Genomic DNA, 21,486 nt, shown 5'->3' on the forward strand with positions numbered 1-21,486 from the left:
ACAAGAAGTAGTTTATTTCTCTATGCTCCGCCCCTTTATATCCCAGCAGCCACTGCAACCTCTCCTGAACTCCGATGCTGGTGCAGAAAGGACCTGCCTGTCGAATCCACGCTCCTCAAAGAAGACCGCAGACAGGATTGCTGAAGCCCTGGATACCGGATCGCTTTGCAGAACAGGTAAGTGTGCATGAATTGCTACTTAGCCAAGATATATATTGCATCGAACGGATGTGATATATAGTGAAAACTAACAATTTATATACACAAAACCTCATGAATGGACCCCATTATCATCCTTGGTGCAGAAGATCTGTCTGAAACCAGACAGATCTCTGTGTAAGGCTAAGGTTTTATCAACATACCTCCACTAAACTTATTCTATGTGCAATCACCTAATTGCCACCCAGTTACTCCTCTTTAGCTGCAAATTGAGATGTGACTGTGGGGGAGATGTACTAAGCCTTGGGGATTGATAAACTGGAGAGATAAAAAAAGAACCAGCCAATCAGCCCCTTACTGCCATGTTACAGGCTGTATGAAAAATTACAGGTATGAGCTGATTGGTTGGTAGTTCATCTCTCTCCAAGGCTTAGTACATTTGCTCCTGTGTTGCTTATGATTCTGCATAGCCTGAAATTGTACATGTTCAACTCAACAGCACGCGCAGAGCAACCCCAAGTAAGTCCATGAATTCAGCTCTGCACTGGCCCCTAAATGTGCAGCACACAGACCTTATATATTGTGTTCTCCTCATTCCGGTCAAAGAAAACGTCTTTATTACATCAGAGTAACCATTAGTGTTTCAAACGATGAAATCACATGGGAATTTCTCTGCTTAGGTCTCCATATTATTATATAAAATCTTATTTTACAGAATTTATATTTCAAATTTGAAATTCAATTACTTTTGCACAATTTAAGTCAATGTTCAACTTAAGTCCCATCAAATAACCTGGTGCATATCTCTGTAGTTTGCGTTAGCGGGGTTTTAAAGTTAATTTGCAAAAAGAACTCTTTGCCATACAAGAAAGCCTTGTTCATTTATGTATTTATTGTAACTGCCCTGTCCTGTTTCAGGAGGCTTTCTAGACTTCTAGAACTCTACTGACAACAAACAAAACATCTGTACATTTTTGTTGCCATTGCATTTAACAGATAGGCCCATGTTTGTCCATTATTATCTAGGCAGCAAATCTGTTGCTGCAACTGAAGGCTGCAATAAGGCGCCCCGTCTGGACAATAGACAGCTCCTTAATGGATGAGAGCGTTGTCTTCTACTGTGTATCATTGTAGCTCAACACGACATTTCACACGGATGGCGTGTAAACAAGTCATCCTAATCCATCATGGCAAATCAGGGATATTCAACATTTACTATTGTAGTTGTGTCTGAACTAGTTCTGCTCCTCTCGATTATACAGGTCTACGGGCACATCCTGTGACATGACTGCGATGTTCAAGTCATTGTCTTAAGCTTCCACTGGAAGAGTTTCTCCTCCACCAAGCACACCTCGTAGTGGATAGCGCAGACCTCCACGTTCAGAACCACGGAGAAGAGAGACAGGACAAAGTCATAGCTGCTCGGGAAGTTGGACGCTTCGTATAATTTCCAGTGTTTACAAAAACTGCCAAAAAAGAAACAAGTGAAAAATAAATTAGCAGATATCAGCTGGTCAACAGGGAAACCAGAGACTCTAATATGGACCCTATCTATGCTTCAAATAACATAGGCCCTAAGGAAAGGATCTGACACCTACAGTAACACACTTTATCAAACCAGCCAACATTCCTATGTGAACCATACACCTAACTGAACTTGTAGGACTAGTATATAATATAACATTTTCTCACACAGTTTAAAAAATGAAGTAGCCTTAGATTTCTACGGAGCAGCAGTGAGATTGATACATATAAGATCTGGGAATAGAAGAATTGCATTAAATTTCCTCCATCCCCCAGTACAAACTGAGCATGTACCGCTGGACAGTTGGATGAGGACTGCTGTTGGGCCCATTGCTGCAATGGACACATGGTGAAAGGATGTTAACCAACTAATGGCCAGAGGGTTTTTATCCAATCATGGCCAGACCATACTTTTTGGGATGTACCAATATCAGATTTTGTCTTTTTCTGGAAAAGAGGCTTTACTTTTTTAAACAATTGCAATTATTACTTGGAGATAACAAGCAAAAAGAGGAAGAGAGGAGTTATGGCAAAACTTACCTTTGTAAACTCTCTTTCTTCGAGGTCCATGGGATCCACAGGGTTAATTCTTAACCTTGGGTATGATGGCTGGTGGAGACCAGGACTGACACAGAAAAATACGCTTGTGAGCCTCCCAGGATGCACTGGGCTACTCCCCCTTCATACCCCACCGCCATGCTCAGGAACTTCAGTGTTAGTAACAAGCCCAAAGCAGGAGCTGGAAAGGAGAAAAAGGAGGAAGGATGGTACACAGAGGAAACACACTCTCACCTAGAAGAGAAGGGAGCTGGTGACCGGAGAAGTAAACCATTTAAGCTAGGTGCGTCAGGGTGGGCGCACTGTGGATCTCATGTATATCGAAGAAAGAGTTAACAAAGGTAGTTTTACCATAACTCCTCTTTTCTTCTTCGGGGTCCATGGTCTCCACAGGGTTAATTCTTAATCTTGGGAAGTCCCAAAGCAGTTGTAATAGGAAGGGAACGCTCCTAAGCTGAAAGGAGGACATTGCAGCCAAAGGTTGCATCCTGAGAGGCAAACGTTTCAAAGGCATAGAAACGTATGGGCAGTAGACCACGTAGCTGCCTTGCAGAGTTGTTTAGCAGATGTGCCACGGCGGGTTGCCCATGAAGGACCCACAGAGTGAGCAGTCAGCAGAGACTGTACTTGGAAGAGGCAGATCCGCTTGTGTATACTCCTGTGAAATGGCCATGCGGAGCCAATGTGCTAATGTTTGTTTAGTGGCTGACCAGCCCCACTTGTGGAATTCATAAAGGATGAACAAAGAATTGGTGTTCCTAAGGGAACCAGTATGGTCCAAGTAGATCCGGAGAGCACGGACCACATCTTACGATGCTTCCTCTTGTGAGAGGCTGGGTTCCTGAGAGGCCGGTACCACAATAGGTTCATTAATATGGAACTTAAAAACTACCTGAGAGAGCTCACAAGTCAGACCATGCGTGCTGAGGCAACTGGTAGGAGAAAGAGGGTCTTTGCGGTTAACCACTTGAGGTCTACCAATTCCAAAGGTTCAAAAGGGGGAAGAGATAAGGCCTGTAGAACCAAAGACAAATCCCACGGAGCCACCAGAGGGACAAATGGAGGTTGTATTCGTAGTACCCCCCGAAGGAAGGTACATACATCTGGCAATGGAGCCAGTCTCTTCTGTAACCAGACGGATAAGGTCGAGACCTGGACCTTCAGAGAAGCCAGGCAAATACCCATGGCTAGTCCCGTCTGTAAGAAGGCTAACAGCCGAGGTATCCTGAGAACTTTAGGATCATAGTCACGGTGAGCACGGTGGAAGTAGGAGTGTCATATCCGGTAATCTTTGCGGGCTGAGGATAGTTTCTGAGCCTGAAGCATAGTCTGAACTACCGCACCAGAGAAGCCTTTGTCCATTAGGAGGGAAATCTCAAGAGCCACGTTGTCAAAGGCGTGGCAGGTCTGGATGGAGACAGGGCCCCTGAGAGAGCAGGTCTAGCCGAAGAGGTAGAGGGAAGGGCTTGTCTATGGAGAGATCCCTCAGATCCGAGAACCAATGGTGTCTGGGCCATGCTGGAGCTACCAGGATAAGCATGCCACCTTCCTCCTTGAATTTGCACAGTACACTGGGAAGGAAAGATACTGGAGGGAAGAGATATGCCAGAAGGAAGTTTCATAGAACTGTGAGTGCATCCACGAAGGTCGCTTCCGGATCTCCTGTCCTGGCTCCATACATTGGAACCTTGTGGTTGTGTCTGAAGGCCATGAGATCTGCGGCTGGTAAACCCCATTTGCATACCAGGATTTGAAAGACGTCTGGGTGGAGAGATCACGCTCTGGCGTGAACATCCTGGTGACTAAGAAAGTCCACCTCCTAGTTGAAGACTCCTGAAATGAAGATGAATCTGAGACACTTCCTGCATGGCTGGAAAACTTAGAGTGCCGCCTTGCCGATTTATGTAGGCCACTGCCGTGGCGTTGTCCAACTGGATTTGCACTGGCGAACCAAGGAGGTGGTCTTGAGCCATTTGATGAGCCCTGTAAACCACTCAGAGTTATACTACATTGATCGGGAGAGTCCTTTCTGCTGGGGACCAATGTCCCTGAAAGGAGCGACTGCCCGTGACTTACCTCCACCGTTGAAGACAGGCGTCTGTGATGAGAACTGTCCAGTGTGGAATCCAGAAAGGTCAGCCCTGGTCCAGGTTGGGCATCTGAAGCCACCATGCAAGGGATTGAAGAACATCTTGCCAGTATCAAGCGCTGTAGGGACCTGGAGTGAAATTGAGCATATTTCACCATGTTGAATACCAATACCATTAAGCCAAGGGTCTGCATAGCCACATGTATAGAGAACAAGGGGCTGTAAAGCAGGTTGTGAATGCGCAACTGATATGTTGCAAACTTTCCCTGAGGTAGGAAGATGCGTTGTAGGCTGGCATCCAGTAAAGCCCCAAGGTGGAGCATCCCCTGAGAAGGGGCGAGTGAGGACTTGGCGCAGTTGATTATCCAACTGTGGGCCTGGAGAAAGCACAACATCAGTTGGAGATGACGATTCAATAACTCCGGAGACTGTGCCAGGAGTAGTAGATCATCCAAGTAGGGAGGATTCAAATCCCCTGCTCTTGGAGATGGGTCGCCATCACTGCCATGACTTTGGTGAATACCCTGGGAGCTGTGGACAGTCCAAAAGTTAGAGCCTGGAATTGGAAATGCTGTTGGAGAACAGCAACCTGGAGGAACCGTTTGTGGCAGGGTGCTATAGGTACATGCATGAATGCATCATGGATGTCCAGGGAAACCATATAATCCCCAGGTCACATTGCTAGTACAATGGAGCGGAGAGTTTCCATACGGAACTTGGGTAGTCTGAGGTACTCGATCAGCAGTTTGAGATTCAGAATGGGGCGGTAGTACACATTTTGTTTCTGAACCAAAAACAGTTTAGAATAGAACCCTTGACCCTGTTGATGTCGTGGCACAGGGATGACCACTCAAGACTGCAGTAAGGAGTGAATAACTCCCTGCAATGCCTGTGCTTTGCCAGGGTCTGGTGACTGAGTGGTAGGGAAGTACTGCCTGGGAGAACGCCTCAGGAATGAGAGCGCGTACCCATGGGAGACCAATTCTTGGACCCAGGAGTCGGTTGTGATAAGACTCCATGCCTGGGTAAACTGAAGATGCCGGACTCCCACCCTGAGGTCCCCCGGGGGAGGTGCGTCCCGTCAGGCTGAGGGTTTATCCTCAGGTTTGGTAGGAGGACGTCTGGCGGCCCAAGCCTGCTTGGCCCTGGGTTTAGAGGCCTTGCCTGTGCGATCAGAACATGGGAAGGACTGACCCTTGGGTTTGCTTGTGAATAAATGGTCAAAAAGGACAAAGTCTGAGGTCTTCCTGAGGAAGCTGAAGGCAGATGAGCCATCTTAGATGTTGTTAGTTTCTCGACAATCTTGTCCAGTGCTGGAACAAAGAGGAACTCACCCGTGTAAGGGAGGACATCCAGGGCCTTCTTGGCATCTGTTTCCGCCTTCCATGAGTGGAGCCACACAACGCGGCGAGCTGCAATAGATACAAAGCCTAAAGCTGGTCATACACCTAAAGATTTATCCATTTGCGCTGACCTCCCCTGTGCTGATATATCACCACCGGTTTTCCTGGCATTTAAAGGGTCCCCAGCGCCAGTATACATTATGCCCTGGTGGTCTAGTGCGGCCGCAAGTACACTTATTGGGCTAGGAGCACATCAGCGGCTCTGGCTGTCTCCCACGACCATGGCATATGGACTGTGCAAATCGCAGGTCTACCTGTCCCCCATATCTCCGGGTTGCAGTCCTGGGGCGCCCCTGCGTCTTATTAGTGAAAGGTGCAGTGGGGATCCTCACCAAAATTACCTACCCACTCGTGGTGTCGCGGCCTGGTGGGGGTGTTGGAGAGACAGCTTTGGCATTTCCTGGATTGCCAGGAGTTGTCATCTCATTAGAAATGTTATCAAGTGATAAAAAGTCAATGAAAAACAAAAGCTTAGACTGCAAGCTGTAGCCCCTTTAGAGTGTCCAACTCCATGCTGACACCAAAAAAACCAAGTGCCTGAGATTGGGGGCAGGGTATGAAGCAGGAGTAGTCCAGTGCATCCTGGGAGGCTCATAAGCTTACTGTTCGGTGTCAGTCCTGGTCTCCCACCAGCCATCATACCCAAGGTTAAGAATTAACCCTGTGGAGACTATTGACCCCGAAGAAAAAAAGTAAGGTTTTCCACAATTGTTCACATAGTTACGTTAATATAATATGGGGCTCCAGGAGTTAGAGCCACAATTGCATTGTCTATTCCTCCGTCATAAATGGTGATCAGATATGTGCATTGTGTTAAAGGCCTGGTGTCATGAGAAATGTGCTCATTTCAGTTTTGCTACAGTTTATACACGTATGGTTGCAGATATATGCTAAAATGTATTAATTACCAATTATTTATATAGTGGCAACACATTCCACAGTGCAGATAGAGATTGTCTCAGTGATTCACATCAGTTCCTGCCACGTGGGCTATTTTATGTCAAGTCTACATGCTTAGTATGTCAACATTTATCATGACAACATGGATGATATGTAGGCATGATGGAATGTCAACCTAACTACTTGTGGCCCAGTGGTCACTTACCTGGTCCTGGTAGTTGAAGCAGCTCCAGCATCTTCTAACAAATATTGGCAGTCATGTGACCGCCAGTTCCAGTGGAGTGGTCTGATACCCCAGCATTTCAGTACGTACACCTGCCCTATCCCTAACCCATCCCCTAGAGCCTAACCTTAACCGGTGGCATTCTGAGAATGCCAACAGTTCACATGGAGACATTCCAGATGTGGACATTGTGAACATGTTGACATTTTTATTGCACATTCTAACCCATGTTCTAGTAGGTCACTGTCGACCATGTAACCAGATCCCACCCGATAAAGCTTATAATCTAAATTCCTTATCACAGTACAGACACGTACAAAATGCTTTTTTTTTTTTAATTGTCAGGATACAGTTAAGCTCCAAGTATTTGTATGGATGTGGGAGGAAACCAGAACACCCAAACACTGGGAGCACATACAAACTCTGCACATATAGGGCTGGATGGGAAATAAACCCAAGATCTCAATCATTTTTTATTGTGAAGCCTAAAATACGTGGCTTTAACATCCAGTGCAGTGCAAAAACTGTGTTGGGGGCATGGGACCCTCTCCAAAAGGAGAAGGGTCCCGTTACTCCTCATACCCTTGGAGTCAGAAAGTCCAATGAGGGGAAAAGAGGATCTTCAGTTCCCCTCTTGCTAAAGTTTCGAGGGACCCCTTGAATCCCTGACCCCATAGCCAAAAGGCTTGTTAGGTGGCAAGGTGCTTCCGTCCAACTCAGAGTTCGGGGTCGCCCCTTTCTCTCCAGAGTTGGCCAAAGCTTCCACCTGGGGAACAGAATCTTCAGCTCTCCCCTAAAAGAGAAAGCCTCAGGAGACTAGGGAAAGGGATAAGGATCTCAACAAAAAGCCCACAAAACTGTGACACACTCACAAAAAAAAAAAAAAAAACAGAAGGTGAGATGAAAGGTAAAAAAAAAGTGCAAAAGTGGAAAATATAAATTAAATAAGACCCAGGAAAAAATAAGAATTTACTCACCGGTAATTCTATTTCTCGTAGTCCGTAGTGGATGCTGGGGACTCCGTAAGGACCATGGGGAATAGACGGGCTCCGCAGGAGACTGGGCACTCTATAAGAAAGATTTGGTACTATCTGGTGTGCACTGGCTCCTCCCTCTATGCCCCTCCTCCAGACCTCAGTTAGGATACTGTGCCCGGAAGAGCTGACACAATAAGGAAGGATTTTGAATCCCGGGTAAGACTCATACCAGCCACACCAATCACACCGTATAACTCGTGATACTATACCCAGTTAACAGTATGAAATATAACTGAGCCTCTCAACAGATGGCTCAACAATAACCCTTTAGTTAGGCAATAACTATATACAAGTATTGCAGACAATCCGCACTTGGGATGGGCGCCCAGCATCCACTACGACTACGAGAAATAGAATTACCGGTGAGTAAATTCTTATTTTCTCTGACGTCCTAGTGGATGCTGGGGACTCCGTAAGGACCATGGAGATTATACCAAAGCTCCCAAACGGGCGGGAGAGTGCGGATGACTCTGCAGCACCGAATGAGAGAACTCAAGGTCCTCCTCAGCCAGGGTATCAAATTTGTAGAATTTTGCAAACGTGTTTGCCCCTGACCAAGTAGCAGCTCGGCAAAGCTGTAAAGCCGAGACCCCTCGGGCAGCCGCCCAAGATGAGCCCACCTTCCTTGTGGAATGGGCTTTTACTGATTTAGGATGCGGCAATCCAGCCGCAGAATGCGCCAGCTGAATTGTGCTACAAATCCAGCGAGCAATAGTCTGCTTAGAAGCAGGAGCACCTATTTTGTTGGGTGCATACAGGATAAAAAGCGAGTCAGTTTTCCTGACTCCCGCCGTCCTGGAAACATAAATTTTCAAGGCCCTGACTACGTCCAGTAACTTGGAATCTTCCAAGTCCCTAGTAGCCGCAGGCACTACAATAGGTTGGTTCAAGTGAAAAGCTGATACCACCTTAGGGAGAAACTGGGGACGAGTCCTCAATTCTGCCCTATCCATATGGAAAATCAGATAAGGGCTTTTACATGACAAAGCCGCAAATTCTGACACCCGCCTGGCCGAAGCCAAGGCCAATAACATGACCACTTTCCACGTGAGATATTTCAAATCCACAGTTTTAAGTGGCTCAAACCAATGTGATTTCAGGAAACTCAACACCACATTGAGATCCCAAGGTGCCACAGGAGGCACAAAAGGGGGCTGAATATGAAGCACTCCCTTTACAAAAGTCTGAACTTCAGGCAGTGAAGCCAGTTCTTTCTGGAAGAAAATCGACAGAGCCGAAATCTGGACCTTAACGGAACCCAATTTTAGGCCCATAGTCACTCCCGACTGTAGGAAGTGCAGAAAACAACCCAGCTGAAATTCCTCTGTAGGGGCCTTCCTGGCCTCACACCACGCAACATATTTTCGCCAAATACGGTGATAATGGTTTGCGGTTACTTCTTTCCTGGCTTTAATCAGCGTAGGAATGACTTCCTCCGGAATGCCCTTTTCCTTTAGGATCCGGAATTCAACCGCCATGCCGTCAAACGCAGCCGCGGTAAGTCTTGGAACAGACAGGGCCCCTGCTGTAGCAGATCCTGTCTGAGCGGTAGAGGCCATGGGTCCTCTGATATCATTTCTTGAAGTTCTGGGTACCAAGCTCTTCTTGGCCAATCCGGAACCACGAGTATCGTTCTTACTCCTCGCCTTCTTATTATTCTCAGTACCTTTGGTATGAGAGGCAGAGGAGGGAACACATAAACCGACTGGTACACCCACGGTGTCACTAGAGCGTCCACAGCTATCGCCTGAGGGTCCCTTGACCTGGCGCAATATCTCTTTAGCTTTTTGTTGAGGCGGGACGCCATCATGTCCACCTGTGGCCTTTCCCAACGGTTTACTAACAGTAGGAAGACTTCTGGATGAAGTCCCCACTCTCCCGGGTGTAGGTCGCGTCTGCTGAGGAAGTCTGCTTCCCAGTTGTCCACTCCCGGAATGAACACTGCTGACAGTGCTAGTACGTGATTTTCCGCCCATCGGAGAATCCTTGTGGCTTCTGCCATCGCCATCCTGCTTCTTGTGCCGCCCTGTCGGTTTACATGGGCGACTGTCGTGATGTTGTCTGATTGGATCAGTACCGGCTGGTTTTGAAGCAGGGGCCTTGCCTGACTTAGGGCATTGTAAATGGCCCTCAGTTCCAGAATATTTATGTGTAGGGACGACTCCTGACTGGACCACAGTCCCTGGAAATTTCTTCCCTGTGTGACTGCCCCCCAGCCTCGAAGGCTGGCATCCGTGGTCACCAGGACCCAATCCTGTATGCCGAATCTGCGGCCCTCTAGAAGATGAGCACTCTGCAGCCACCACAGTAGAGACACCCTGGTCCTTGGAGACAGGGTTATCAGTCGATGCATCTGAAGATGCGATCCCGACCACTTGTCCAAGAGGTCCCACTGGAAGGTCCTTGCATGGAACCTGCCGAATGGAATTGCTTCGTATGAAGCCACCATTTTTCCCAGGACTCGTGTGCAGTGATGCACCGATACCCGTTTTGGTTTCAGGAGGTCTCTGACTAGAGATGACAGCTCCTTGGCTTTCTCCTGCGGGAGAAACACTTTTTTCTGTTCTGTGTCCAGAATCATCCCCAGGAACAGTAAGCGTGTGGAAGGAAACAGCTGTGACTTTGGAATGTTTAGAATCCAGCCATGCTGTTGTAGCACTTCCCGAGATAGTGCTACTCCGACCAGCAACTGCTCCTTGGACCTCGCCTTTATTAGGAGATCGTCCAAGTACGGGATAATTAAAACTCCCTTTTTTCGAAGGAGTATCATCATTTCTGCCATTACCTTGGTAAACACCCTCGGTGCCGTGGACAGTCCAAACGGTAGTGTCTGGAATTGGTAATGGCAATCCTGTACCACAAATCTGAGGTACTCCTGGTGAGGAAGGTAAATGGGGACATGCAGGTAAGCATCCTTGATGTCCAGGGATACCATGTAATCCCCCTCGTCCAGGCTTGCAATAACCGCCCTGAGCGATTCCATCTTGAACTTGAATCTTTTTATGTATGTGTTCAAGGATTTCAAATTTAAAATGGGTCTCACCGAACCGTCCGGTTTCGGTACCACAAACAGTGTGGAATAGTAACCCCGTCCTTGTTGAAGTAGGGGTACCTTGACTATCACCTGCTGGGAATACAGCTTGTGAATTGCCTCTAGCACAGCCTCCCTGCCCGAGGGAGTTGTCGGTAAGGCCGATTTGAGGAAACGGCGGGGGGGAGACGCCTCGAATTCCAGCTTGTACCCCTGAGATACTACTTGAAGGATCCAGGGATCCACCCGTGAGCGAACCCACTGATCGCTGAAATGTTTGAGGCGGCCCCCCACCGTACCTGGCTCCGCCTGTGGAGCCCCACCGTCATGCGGCGGATTTGGAAGAAGCGGGGGAGGACTTTTGTTCCTGGGAACCTGCTGTGTGTTGCAGCTTTTTTTCCCTTCCTCTGCCTCTAGACAGAAAGGACCCGCCTTTTCCCCGCCTGTTTTTCTGGGGTCGAAAGGACTGTACCTGATAATACGGCGCTTTCTTAGGCTGTGAGGGGACATGGGGCAAAAATGCTGACTTCCCAGCTGTTGCTGTGGAAACAAGGTCTGAGAGACCATCCCCGAATAACTCCTCACCCTTATAAGGCAAAACTTCCATGTGCCTTTTCAAATCTGCATCCCCTGTCCACTGCCGAGTCTATAAGCCTCTCCTAGCAGAAATGGACAATGCACTTATTCTAGATGCCAGCCGGCAGATCTCCCTCTGTGCATCTCTCATGTATAAGACTGAGTCTTTTATATGCTCTACGGTTAGCAATATAGTGTCCCTGTCTAGGGTGTCAATATTTTCCGACAGGGAATCTGACCAAGCAGCAGCAGCACTGCACATCCACGCTGAAGCAATAGCTGGTCTCAGTATAACACCAGTGTGTGTATTATATAGACTTTAGGATAGCCTCCTGCTTTCTATCAGCAGGTTCCTTTAGGGCGGCCGTATCCGGAGACGGTAGTGCCACCTTTTTTGATAAACGTGTGAGCGCTTTATCCACCCTAGGGGGAGTTTCCCAACGTGACCTATCCTCTGGCGAGAAAGGGAACGCCATTAGTAATTTTTTTGAAATCACCAATTTTTTATCGGGGAAAGCCCACGCTTCTTCACACACTTCATTTAATTCTTCAGATGGGGGAAAAACTATTGGAAGTTTTTTCTCCCCAAACATAATACCCTTTTTTGAGGTACCTGGGTTTATATCAGAAATGTGTAATACCTCTTTCATTGCCTCAATCATGCAACGAATGGCCCTAGTGGACATTAAATTTGACTCATCGTCGTCGACACTGGTATCAGTATCCGTGTCGACATCTGTGTCTGCCATCTGAGGTAGTGGGCGTTTCAGAGCCCCTGATGGCCTTTGAATAGTCTGGGCAGGCACGAGCTGAGAAGCCGGCTGTCCCGCGTTTGGCATGTCGTCAAATTTTTTATGTAAGGAGTTGACACTTGCACGTAATTCCTTCCATAAGTCCATCCACTCCGGTGTCTGCCCCGCAGGGGGTGACATCACATTTATAGGCATCTGCTCCGCCTCCACATAAGCCTCCTCATCAAACATGTCGACACAGCCGTACCGACACACCGCACACACACAGGGAATGCTCTTAAAGGAGACAGGACCCCACAAAAGCCCTTTGGGGAGACAGAGAGAGAGTATGCCAGCACACACCAGAGCGCTATATAATGCAGGGACTAACTGAATTATGTCCCCTTATAGCTGCTATAAGTTATACTGCGCCTAAATTTAGTGCCCCCCCTCTCTTTTTTTACCCTTTCTGTAGTGTAGACTGCAGGGGAGAGTCAGGGAGCTTCCTTCCAGCGGAACTGTGAGGGAGAAATGGCGCCAGTGTGCTGAGGGAGATGGCTCCGCCCCTTTTTCTGCGGACTTTTCTCCCGCTTTTTTATGGATTCTGGCAGGGGTAATTACCACATATATAGCCTCTGGGGCTATATATTGTGGTTATTTTGCCAGCCAAGTTGTTTTTATTGATGCTAAGGGCGCCCCCCCACCAGCGCCCTGCACCCTCAGTGACCGGAGTGTGAAGTGTGTATGAGGAGCAATGGCGCACAGCTGCAGTGCTGTGCGCTACCTTGGTGAAGACTGAAGTCTTCTGCCGCCGATTTTCCGGACCATCTTCATGCTTCTGGCTCTGTAAGGGGGACGGCGGCGCGGCTCCGGGAACGAACACCAAGGACGGGTCCTGCGGTCGATCCCTCTGGAGCTAATGGTGTCCAGTAGCCTAAGAAGCCCAAGCTAGCTGCAAGCAGGTAGGTTCGCTTCTTCTCCCCTTAGTCCCTCGTTGCAGTGAGCCTGTTGCCAGCAGGTCTCACTGTAAAATAAAAAACCTAACATATACTTTCTTTCTAGGGGCTCAGGAGAGCCCCTAGTGTGCATCCAGCTCGGCCGGGCACAGAAATCTAACTGAGGTCTGGAGGAGGGGCATAGAGGGAGGAGCCAGTGCACACCAGATAGTAGCAAATCTTTCTTATAGAGTGCCCAGTCTCCTGCGGAGCCCGTCTATTCCCCATGGTCCTTACGGAGTCCCCAGCATCCACTAGGACGTCAGAGAAAGGAAAAAATGATCCTTGTCCTAGCCAGAGTGCATCCTGAAAAATTAAAGTGCTTAGTGTAAAGTGCTTTCTTAGTGCAAGGTGTGGTCCTGACTCAGCGATTCATTTTTAAGCACCCCTGGCTCAGGCAGCTCCAGGGGACACATAGCACCCTGGGCTTCAGGCTGCCGGCCTCTAGGCCAGAGAATCAAGCGGACGGCGCATCTTCTACTGGTGGCGCCCCTAAAACCAGCAGCAGACATGGACATCTACGTTTGAGCTTAGTCAAAAGAGAGAAGCCAAGACCTCAGTGTTGCACCAACCAATGCAAGGAGCCTGTTTGCATAGATCCTTAGTGTGGGGATGAGGGGTGACAGGGCAAGTGGTGGACAGACATCTTCTGGAGGCTTCAAAGCTCCTGAGTCTGTATACATACATTCTACCTTGGTCTGATAGAGTAAGTCCCTTTTCTTTACGTTGAACAAAGAACCAGCGACGTTCACTTCCTAACACTGCTGAATGGTGTAGTACAGTACAAGAACCCATATTAATCAATGGGTAATTCATTTTATATGTATAGTGCAAGTCAGACCATGAGAGCAAAGGCCTTATTTGTGCTATGAAATTACATCTCAACAACCTGACAGCTAATGGATAGTGAATAAAACGAAATAGATAAACTAAACGAAAAAAAGACTGTAAAATTCCATGGAATGGAGGAAGTATATGATATTCTAGGCATACAGCATGCACTCACTGATCACATATACTGGTTTCATTTGGTGCAGAATTTAAGCGGTTACAAAGGTGGAGGGAAGTTGGTGGCTTCCAAAGATCTGTCCAAGTCAATTGCTGTGATTTTCTAGAGTTCGGAGAAGGATTTTCACACAATCTCTGATCACAGTAGAGAAACATCAGAGACACCCCCTTGTCACCGCTGAACACCTTTCCTCTTCATGTGATGGCTGATAGCAATCTCTTGGCAGAGGCTAAATATCTGTCTTTGTTTAGTTTCCATACCTGTACGATCTGACACACGGCAACTATGGTATAATCTGATCTGTGTGCTGTACCAGAGGATGGATGGGGGAGAACTTATGTACTGTATTTCCTTGTGTTGTGTTCAGCTATTCCACAATTACATATTACACATACAGTGTATAATGTATAAACAATTAATGGTATCCTAATTAGATTTTAAGATTGTAGAGGAAGTGACCACTTTTCAATTGAAATTGTTATTCACCCCAGTTTGTCATTTAACCACTGCTCCATATAAGATATACTGAAACATGCATGCATAAACATGGATAATTATTTCAATGAACTCAAACATTGATGGCAACTTGCTGATCCAGAGATACTATGGAGAGGACATACTCAGCCACAGTAGCAAATAGATATTCATCAACACGTGGCTCTATAATCAGCATATAAAGGCCCGATATTAATCCTATTTTAGGTTCTTTAAATCTAGAAAGGTAAACAGAGTCCAGTATGGCCACAGTCATGTTACTGTGTCACCATTCCAATCTGCAAAACATGGTGTAATGTTCCACTCTCAATACCACTGTACAGCTGTGCACAATACGATGGTGCTGTATAAACAGTAGACCTAAGTATAGTGTATGTAGCCTATTATCAAAAGGACCTACGTGTCACCTATTGGAGGAATGATGTACAGCTGTTTTACACGACTAGTCTTATGTGGCGATTAGGCCAAAAAACAACTGCAATGCCGAGTTATATACTGTGACTGAAGTCCATCCAGTGGTTATATGCAGGTCAGTAAAAGTGGTTTTACCTGAACTCTATGCAGGTGGTGGAAAAGAGATCAGGTAATGTTCCACTGATCTTAGATCACAACTTATTATCAATAAACTGTTACACTGCCTTCCAGGTATATAGGGAAGTCACCTCTCACCTATGTGACTGTGTAACTGGAGTATACCAGTGATTTAACTGCTCCTTTCTGATAATGCAACTATACACACCTGGACTAAATTTTGCATCCACTCTTGTAAACGTAGTGTTGGACTTTTTGCTTATTTCTAACAATGTCTACACCAGTGGTTCCCACACTCGGGCCTCAAGGACCCCCAACAGTTCATGTTTTTTCAGGTCTCCTCACAAAATCACAAGTGAAATAATTAGCTCCACCTGTGTCAGTGACCTGGAAAACATGAACTGTTCAGGGTCCTTTAGGACCGAGTTTGGGAATCACTGGTCTACATCAATAGTATTCATCAACTGTCCCTCCAGCCTCTGTGGAACTACACATCCCAGCATGCCCTGCCACATTTTTTGTATTAGGGCATGCTAAAACTGTAGTAGGACATGCTGGGATGTGTAGTTTCACAGTGGCTGGGCCACCACATGTTGAACCCCTACTTTACACTACAGGTACACGTAAGCATACGCATTTGCATGCCAGATGGAAATACTGCTTTCTTTTGGGTTGAGATTTATGCGACTCAAAATACACAGGAAGAGGGGGTTATTCAGTAAGGATTGGAGATTCTGCTAAAAAGCAGAGTCTGCAAACCTTTCTATTGCATGCTGGGGGTTGCCCATCGCAGGGCAAGGCCGCCCAGCATGCTGAATGGCCTACCCAGCGGGTGCGACTGCAATTTAATTGTGGTTGCAGCAACTTTGGACGACCCTCTGCAACCGCAGCGTATGCAAGCCTTCCACAGCCATTTTCCTCATCGGAACAGCTCCGTAAGCGCTGCCAACCAGCCCCTTTTTTTATATCTGCAAACATCAAAGCTGGGGATGTACAGAGAGATGCAGGACATGGAGAAGGACAACAATAAGGTGCTCAATCGCTAATTAAACACATCTTAAAAACTAAACTAAATAAATATGCAAAACAAAAGAAATAAAATTTCTTCTTCCCCATCTCGGATTCATACAGCACACAAAAGCAAACAGCATGCCTCAGGGCATCGAGCAAGGAACAAAAATTACCCTGATTGTTGTCTCACATAACTGTATTTTGAATATATAAATAAATGGGAACACTCGTATCTGCCATCGTCTACTTCTGTCTCACATCCCCTCAGGCTGAAGTAGGTGAGAAGATTTGCATAACTACGCATATTAATGAAATTCTATATTGCGGAGAGTTTAAGAAGTCAAACTTTGTTTAAAATTTCTTGAGGGCAAATAACGTTTTTCATAGGAAAAAAAAAACTAATTTCATGTAAATTTTTACCCATTGTTGCTGCCATCTGACAAAGGGCTAGGAGTGACTTACAGAGTACTATCTGTAACCAGAAATTCCTTGCTTGGGAGGCCAGTTATTTACAACAAATCTGTCAAATGGACGAAACCATGAGCTATCAACAGTCAGGTTCAGACAGAAGACTTATTTCATGTATCAGGAAAACCTGCGCCTAATGCAAATGTCACCCCCCACCACCACCACCACCACCGACAATTTGCTGTTTATTAGAAGTAATAAGATAAATGAGTTAAATAGTGTAGGCTGTTTTACTTATAACATACCTACTCATATTGCTATATGTCAGCATCTTGGCCAATAAAATGTCCATTTACAAAAATATTGCAGCTTTCATCGTGCAACTGATAACGGCTTGGTCTAGTCAGTAATTTAGAACATTCAAGGAATGGAAAGATAGTACAGTATATCCTCCTATACAATAGATCCAGATATTTCTTTGCGGTCACTCTCATTTTAAATCAAATAGAGATGGTTATTTAGTCTTCATAATGTGCCAAGTGTCTGGCAAAATATCAATACGTCACGCAGCAGGAGATGTCAGGTGTCTTTTTTTTTTTGCCAAAAAAGAGTCTTATTCGCATTGCTATGCAAACAAGATGTACACACAGACCCTGGTGATTAAAATATGCGCCATACCTATATTCTGTGTGTGACCGCGACTGTATCTGCATACGAAAAGGTAAGTTTTTCTAGGAAAACACTAGCGTAGCATTTCGTATGCAGATACACTCGCCGTCACACACAGAATACAGACATGCCGCATATCATTTTAATCAGCATAAGCTGCTTGTGCGTTAGGGTAGGTTGAAAAGAAAAAAATTCTGAATCGATTGTGAGGGTCTAAAAAAATTAATTGTGGGACCACTCGAGAAGATGGTTGCCGTTTAGTATTTTTAAATGAGACAATATCTTAGTCGGCCAACCGTTGCCTAAAGATTTTGTATTTACACACTATAAGCATACCCGCAGAACACCACCGCAAAACGCTCTTGCAGCGCTTTTTTTCGCACTGTTTCTTGCTAAGTAGCAGAATACAATAGTTTAGACTATTAATACAGTATGAAAAAAAAAATTGCACTGCCAGAGCGCTTTGCGCTGGTGTTCTGCGGTCATGCCTATAAGGCGTAAATACTAAATCTTTAAGCGACAGTTGGCCGACTAAGATATTATCCGATTTATAAAAACTAAATGACAATCATCTTCTTGAGTGGTCCCACAATTTTTTTTTTTTTTTAACACCCGCAATCGATGCAGAAACTTTTTTTTTTAAACCCACTCTATTGTGGGTCCTATTTGCATTGTTTTGTGAATAAGACACATTTTAATGTCAAATTAAAAGATGCTCGGTGCTATCGAGCATCAATCAATCAATCAATCAGATTGGATATGAAAGATTTACAAACGATATTAACTACTGTTAAAGGACACTTTTCCAGCTATCTACTCATACGATGCCAATCCACACCTGCACCTTCATGTAATGTTTCTACAAACAAGTTTTGCAAAGCACCAATGCTTTTACCATAAATCTGTTGCTTAACAATTTATTTTACTTACTAAACAATCCATCATATTGTCTCTTGAAAAACTCATTAACTGAGGCAGCAAAAGAAAAAAAAAAGATTTTTTGAGTCTCTATATTAAATAAATAAATTTTTAGTACGATATACGCAAATGGACATTTTATAAAAAACAAACAAAACAAATCCCTTCACCCATAATAAGAGACACAACAAGAACCCACATATGGTTTTAGGCCAAACCTAAATAAAATAAAATAGGATTTTAATTAGCTACCGGTAAATCCTTTTCTCGTAGTCCGTAGAGGATACTGGGGTCCACATTAGTACCATGGGGTATAGACGGGTCCAATAGGAGCCTTGGGCACTTTAAGAAATCAATAGTGTGCACTGGCTCCTCCCTCTATGCCCCTCCTACCAGACTCAGTCTAGAAACTGTGCCCAAGGAGACGGACATATCCTGAGGAAGGATGTAACAGAACAGTGGAGAGATTCGAACCAGCACACACAAAACAAGAGGAAAGCCATGCTAACCAAACCTGAACAGGCACAGCAACAGTTGAACCAACAATATTACTTAACAAAGTAACAGTCAAGGAAACAAGAAGCGCTGGGCGGGCGCTCAGTATCCTCTACGGACTATGAGAAAAGGATTTACTGGTAGGTAATTAAAATCCTATTTTCTCTTACGTCCTAGAGGATACTGGGGTCCACATTAGTACCATGGTGATGTACAAAAGCTCCAAAACCGGGTGGGAGAGTGCTGAGGGTCCTGCAGAACTGATTGACCAAACTGAAGGTCCTCAGAGGCCAAAGTATCGAACTTGTAGAACTTAGCAAACATGTTCGATTCTGACCAAGCAGCCGCCCGGCAGAGCTGTAAAGCCGACACACCCTGGGCAGCCACCCAGGAAGAACCCACCGACCTTGTAGTGTGGGCCTGTTATCTAGGAACCAGCAATCCTGCCGTAGAATAAGCATGCTGGATAGTAAGCCTGATCCAGCGAGCAATAGACTGCTTTGAAGCAGGACACCCAATTTTCTTGGGATCAGAGAACAAACAGCGAGTCAGATTTTGTGAGACGAGCTGTCCTCTTCACATAGATCTTCAAAGCCCTCACAACATCCAGGGACTTTGAGGTAGCAGAGGTGTCAGTAAGCACTGGAACCACAATAGGTTGATTGATATGAAAAGCAGACACCACCTTAGGAAGAAATTGCTGACGAGTTCTGAGTTCAGCTCTATGCTCATGAAAAATCAAACAGGGGCTTTTGTGAGACAATGCCCCCAGTTCAGACAGACGCCTTGCGGAAGCTAAGGCCAACAGTGTAACAGTCTTCCACGTAAAACACTTTACGTCAACCTCCTGTAAAGGTTCAAACCAGTCCGATTGTAGAAACTGCAACACCACGTTAAGATCCCAAGGTGCCGTGGGAGGCACAAAGGGCAGTTGGATGTGCAGAACATCCTTCAAGAATGTCTGAACCTCAGGGATGGAAGCCAATTGCTTCTGCAAGAAAATGGACAAGGCCAAAATCTGGACTTTCAGGGAGTCCAAACGTAGGCCCACATCCACTCCTGACTGTAGAAAAAGGAGAAAACGTCCCAGATGAAATTCCACTGCAGGAAAATTCCTGTGTTCACACCACGAGACATATTTTTTCCAAATACGGTGGTAATGTTTAGACGTTACCCCTTTCCGGCCTTGAATTTGACGCTCAACTTCCATGCCATCAAACGTAGCTGCGGTAATTCGTGATAGACAAACGGCCCCTTTTGTAGAAGATTCTCTCGAAGAGGCAAAGGCCACAGGTCCTCTAGGAGCATCTCCAGTAGATCCGCGTACCAGGCACTTCTTGGCCAATCCAGAGCAATGAGAATAGTTTGAACCTTTTCCCTTTTGATTCTTTTGAGAATTCTTGGGATCAATGGAAGAGGTGGGAACACACAAACCATCTGGTAGACCCATGGAGTCACCAGAGCATACACCGCTACTGCTTGTGGGTCCCTCGACCTGGAACAATACTGCTTTAGCTTCTTGTTGAGACAAGAGGCCATCATGTCTATCTGTGGAATCCCCCACTGACGCGTTAAGGACTCGAACACCTCCGGGTGAAAGTCGTGTCTGCTGAGGATGTCCATTCCTGGAATGAAGTTTGCCGACAGTGCCACTGCGTGTCTTTCTGCCCAGAGGAGAAATCTTGTTACCTCTGACATTGCTGCTCTGCTCTTCGTTCCGCCCTGTCGGTTTATGTACATCACTGCCGTCACATTGTCTGACTGAACCTGAATGGCGTATATCTTGAAGAAGACCTGCAGCTGCTGGTTTTCTGGATTTACTCTTATTGACTTTGAATGCTGTAGAAGAACCCTTGGGTTTGTTGTCCGAAAGGACTGCAGAGTTGGAGCAGAGTAGGTTTTTCCTAACTGGGGGTGCTGCGGAAGGAAGGTACGTAGACTTACCCGCCGTAGCCTTGGATATCCACTTATCCAGTTCATCGCTAAAAAGGGCCTCTCCTGTGAATGGTAGGCTTTCCACCCCTTTCCTGGAATCCGCAACCACAGTCCAGTGGCGCAGCCACAATTTCCTGCGTGCTGACACTGCCATGACAGTTGTGTGTGCATTGAACAAACCAATTTCCTTTATGGACTCCACCATAAAGTTAGCAGAGTCCTGAATATGCTGTAGGAGTAAAATTATTCCCCCCTCCCCCCGGGTAAGGAATCTAATTCGTCAATTAGGTTACCTGACCACTTAGCAATGGCCTTAGTGATCCATGCACAAGCAATAGTTGGTCTCTGGGCCACCCCCGCAGCAGTGTATAGAGATTTGAGAGTGGTCTCAATCTTGCGGTCAGCCGTATCCTTTAAGGATGCTGCCCCAGGAACAAGTAAGACTATCTTACGTGACAACCTAGACACCGATGCATCCACAATCGGCGGGTTTTCCCATTTCTTTCTATCTTCCAGAGGAAAGGGAAAAGATGTGATTACAATCTTTTAGGGATCTTAAACTTTTTTTTATCAGGATTGGCCCAAGTTTCCTCAAATAGGGCATTCAATTCTTTGGATGCAGGAAAAGTTGTTGAGGATTTCTTTTTTACATTAAAATAAGATTCCGCCTCTACCTCCGCCACCCTGTCAGGAATGTGCAGGACATTTCTGATAGCTTCTATCAGAGCCTGTATGCCTTGTAACAGGACAGCACCCCCCCCCACAGTCGCAGCCATCTCACCCTCCTCTG

At 46.1% G+C, this 21,486-nt stretch overlaps 1 protein-coding gene across 2 annotated transcripts in view; it reads right to left on the reverse strand.

Moving 5' to 3' along the window:
• Window positions 1–1,031: 1,031 nt before the first annotated feature.
• TAF1B (TATA-box binding protein associated factor, RNA polymerase I subunit B) overlaps window positions 1,032–21,486 on the reverse strand; it is a 316,001-nt gene continuing 295,546 nt past the window's right edge. For both annotated transcript variants that reach the window (XM_063915434.1, XM_063915433.1), the window contains exon 15: window positions 1,032–1,624. In XM_063915434.1, coding sequence (XP_063771504.1) covers window positions 1,456–1,624 — 169 coding nt within the window. In that variant the 3' untranslated portion in view covers window positions 1,032–1,455. The remainder of the gene's footprint in view (window positions 1,625–21,486) is intronic.

Source organism: Pseudophryne corroboree, chromosome 4 (assembly GCF_028390025.1).
Source record: "Pseudophryne corroboree isolate aPseCor3 chromosome 4, aPseCor3.hap2, whole genome shotgun sequence".
Taxonomy (NCBI): Eukaryota; Metazoa; Chordata; class Amphibia; order Anura; family Myobatrachidae; genus Pseudophryne; species Pseudophryne corroboree.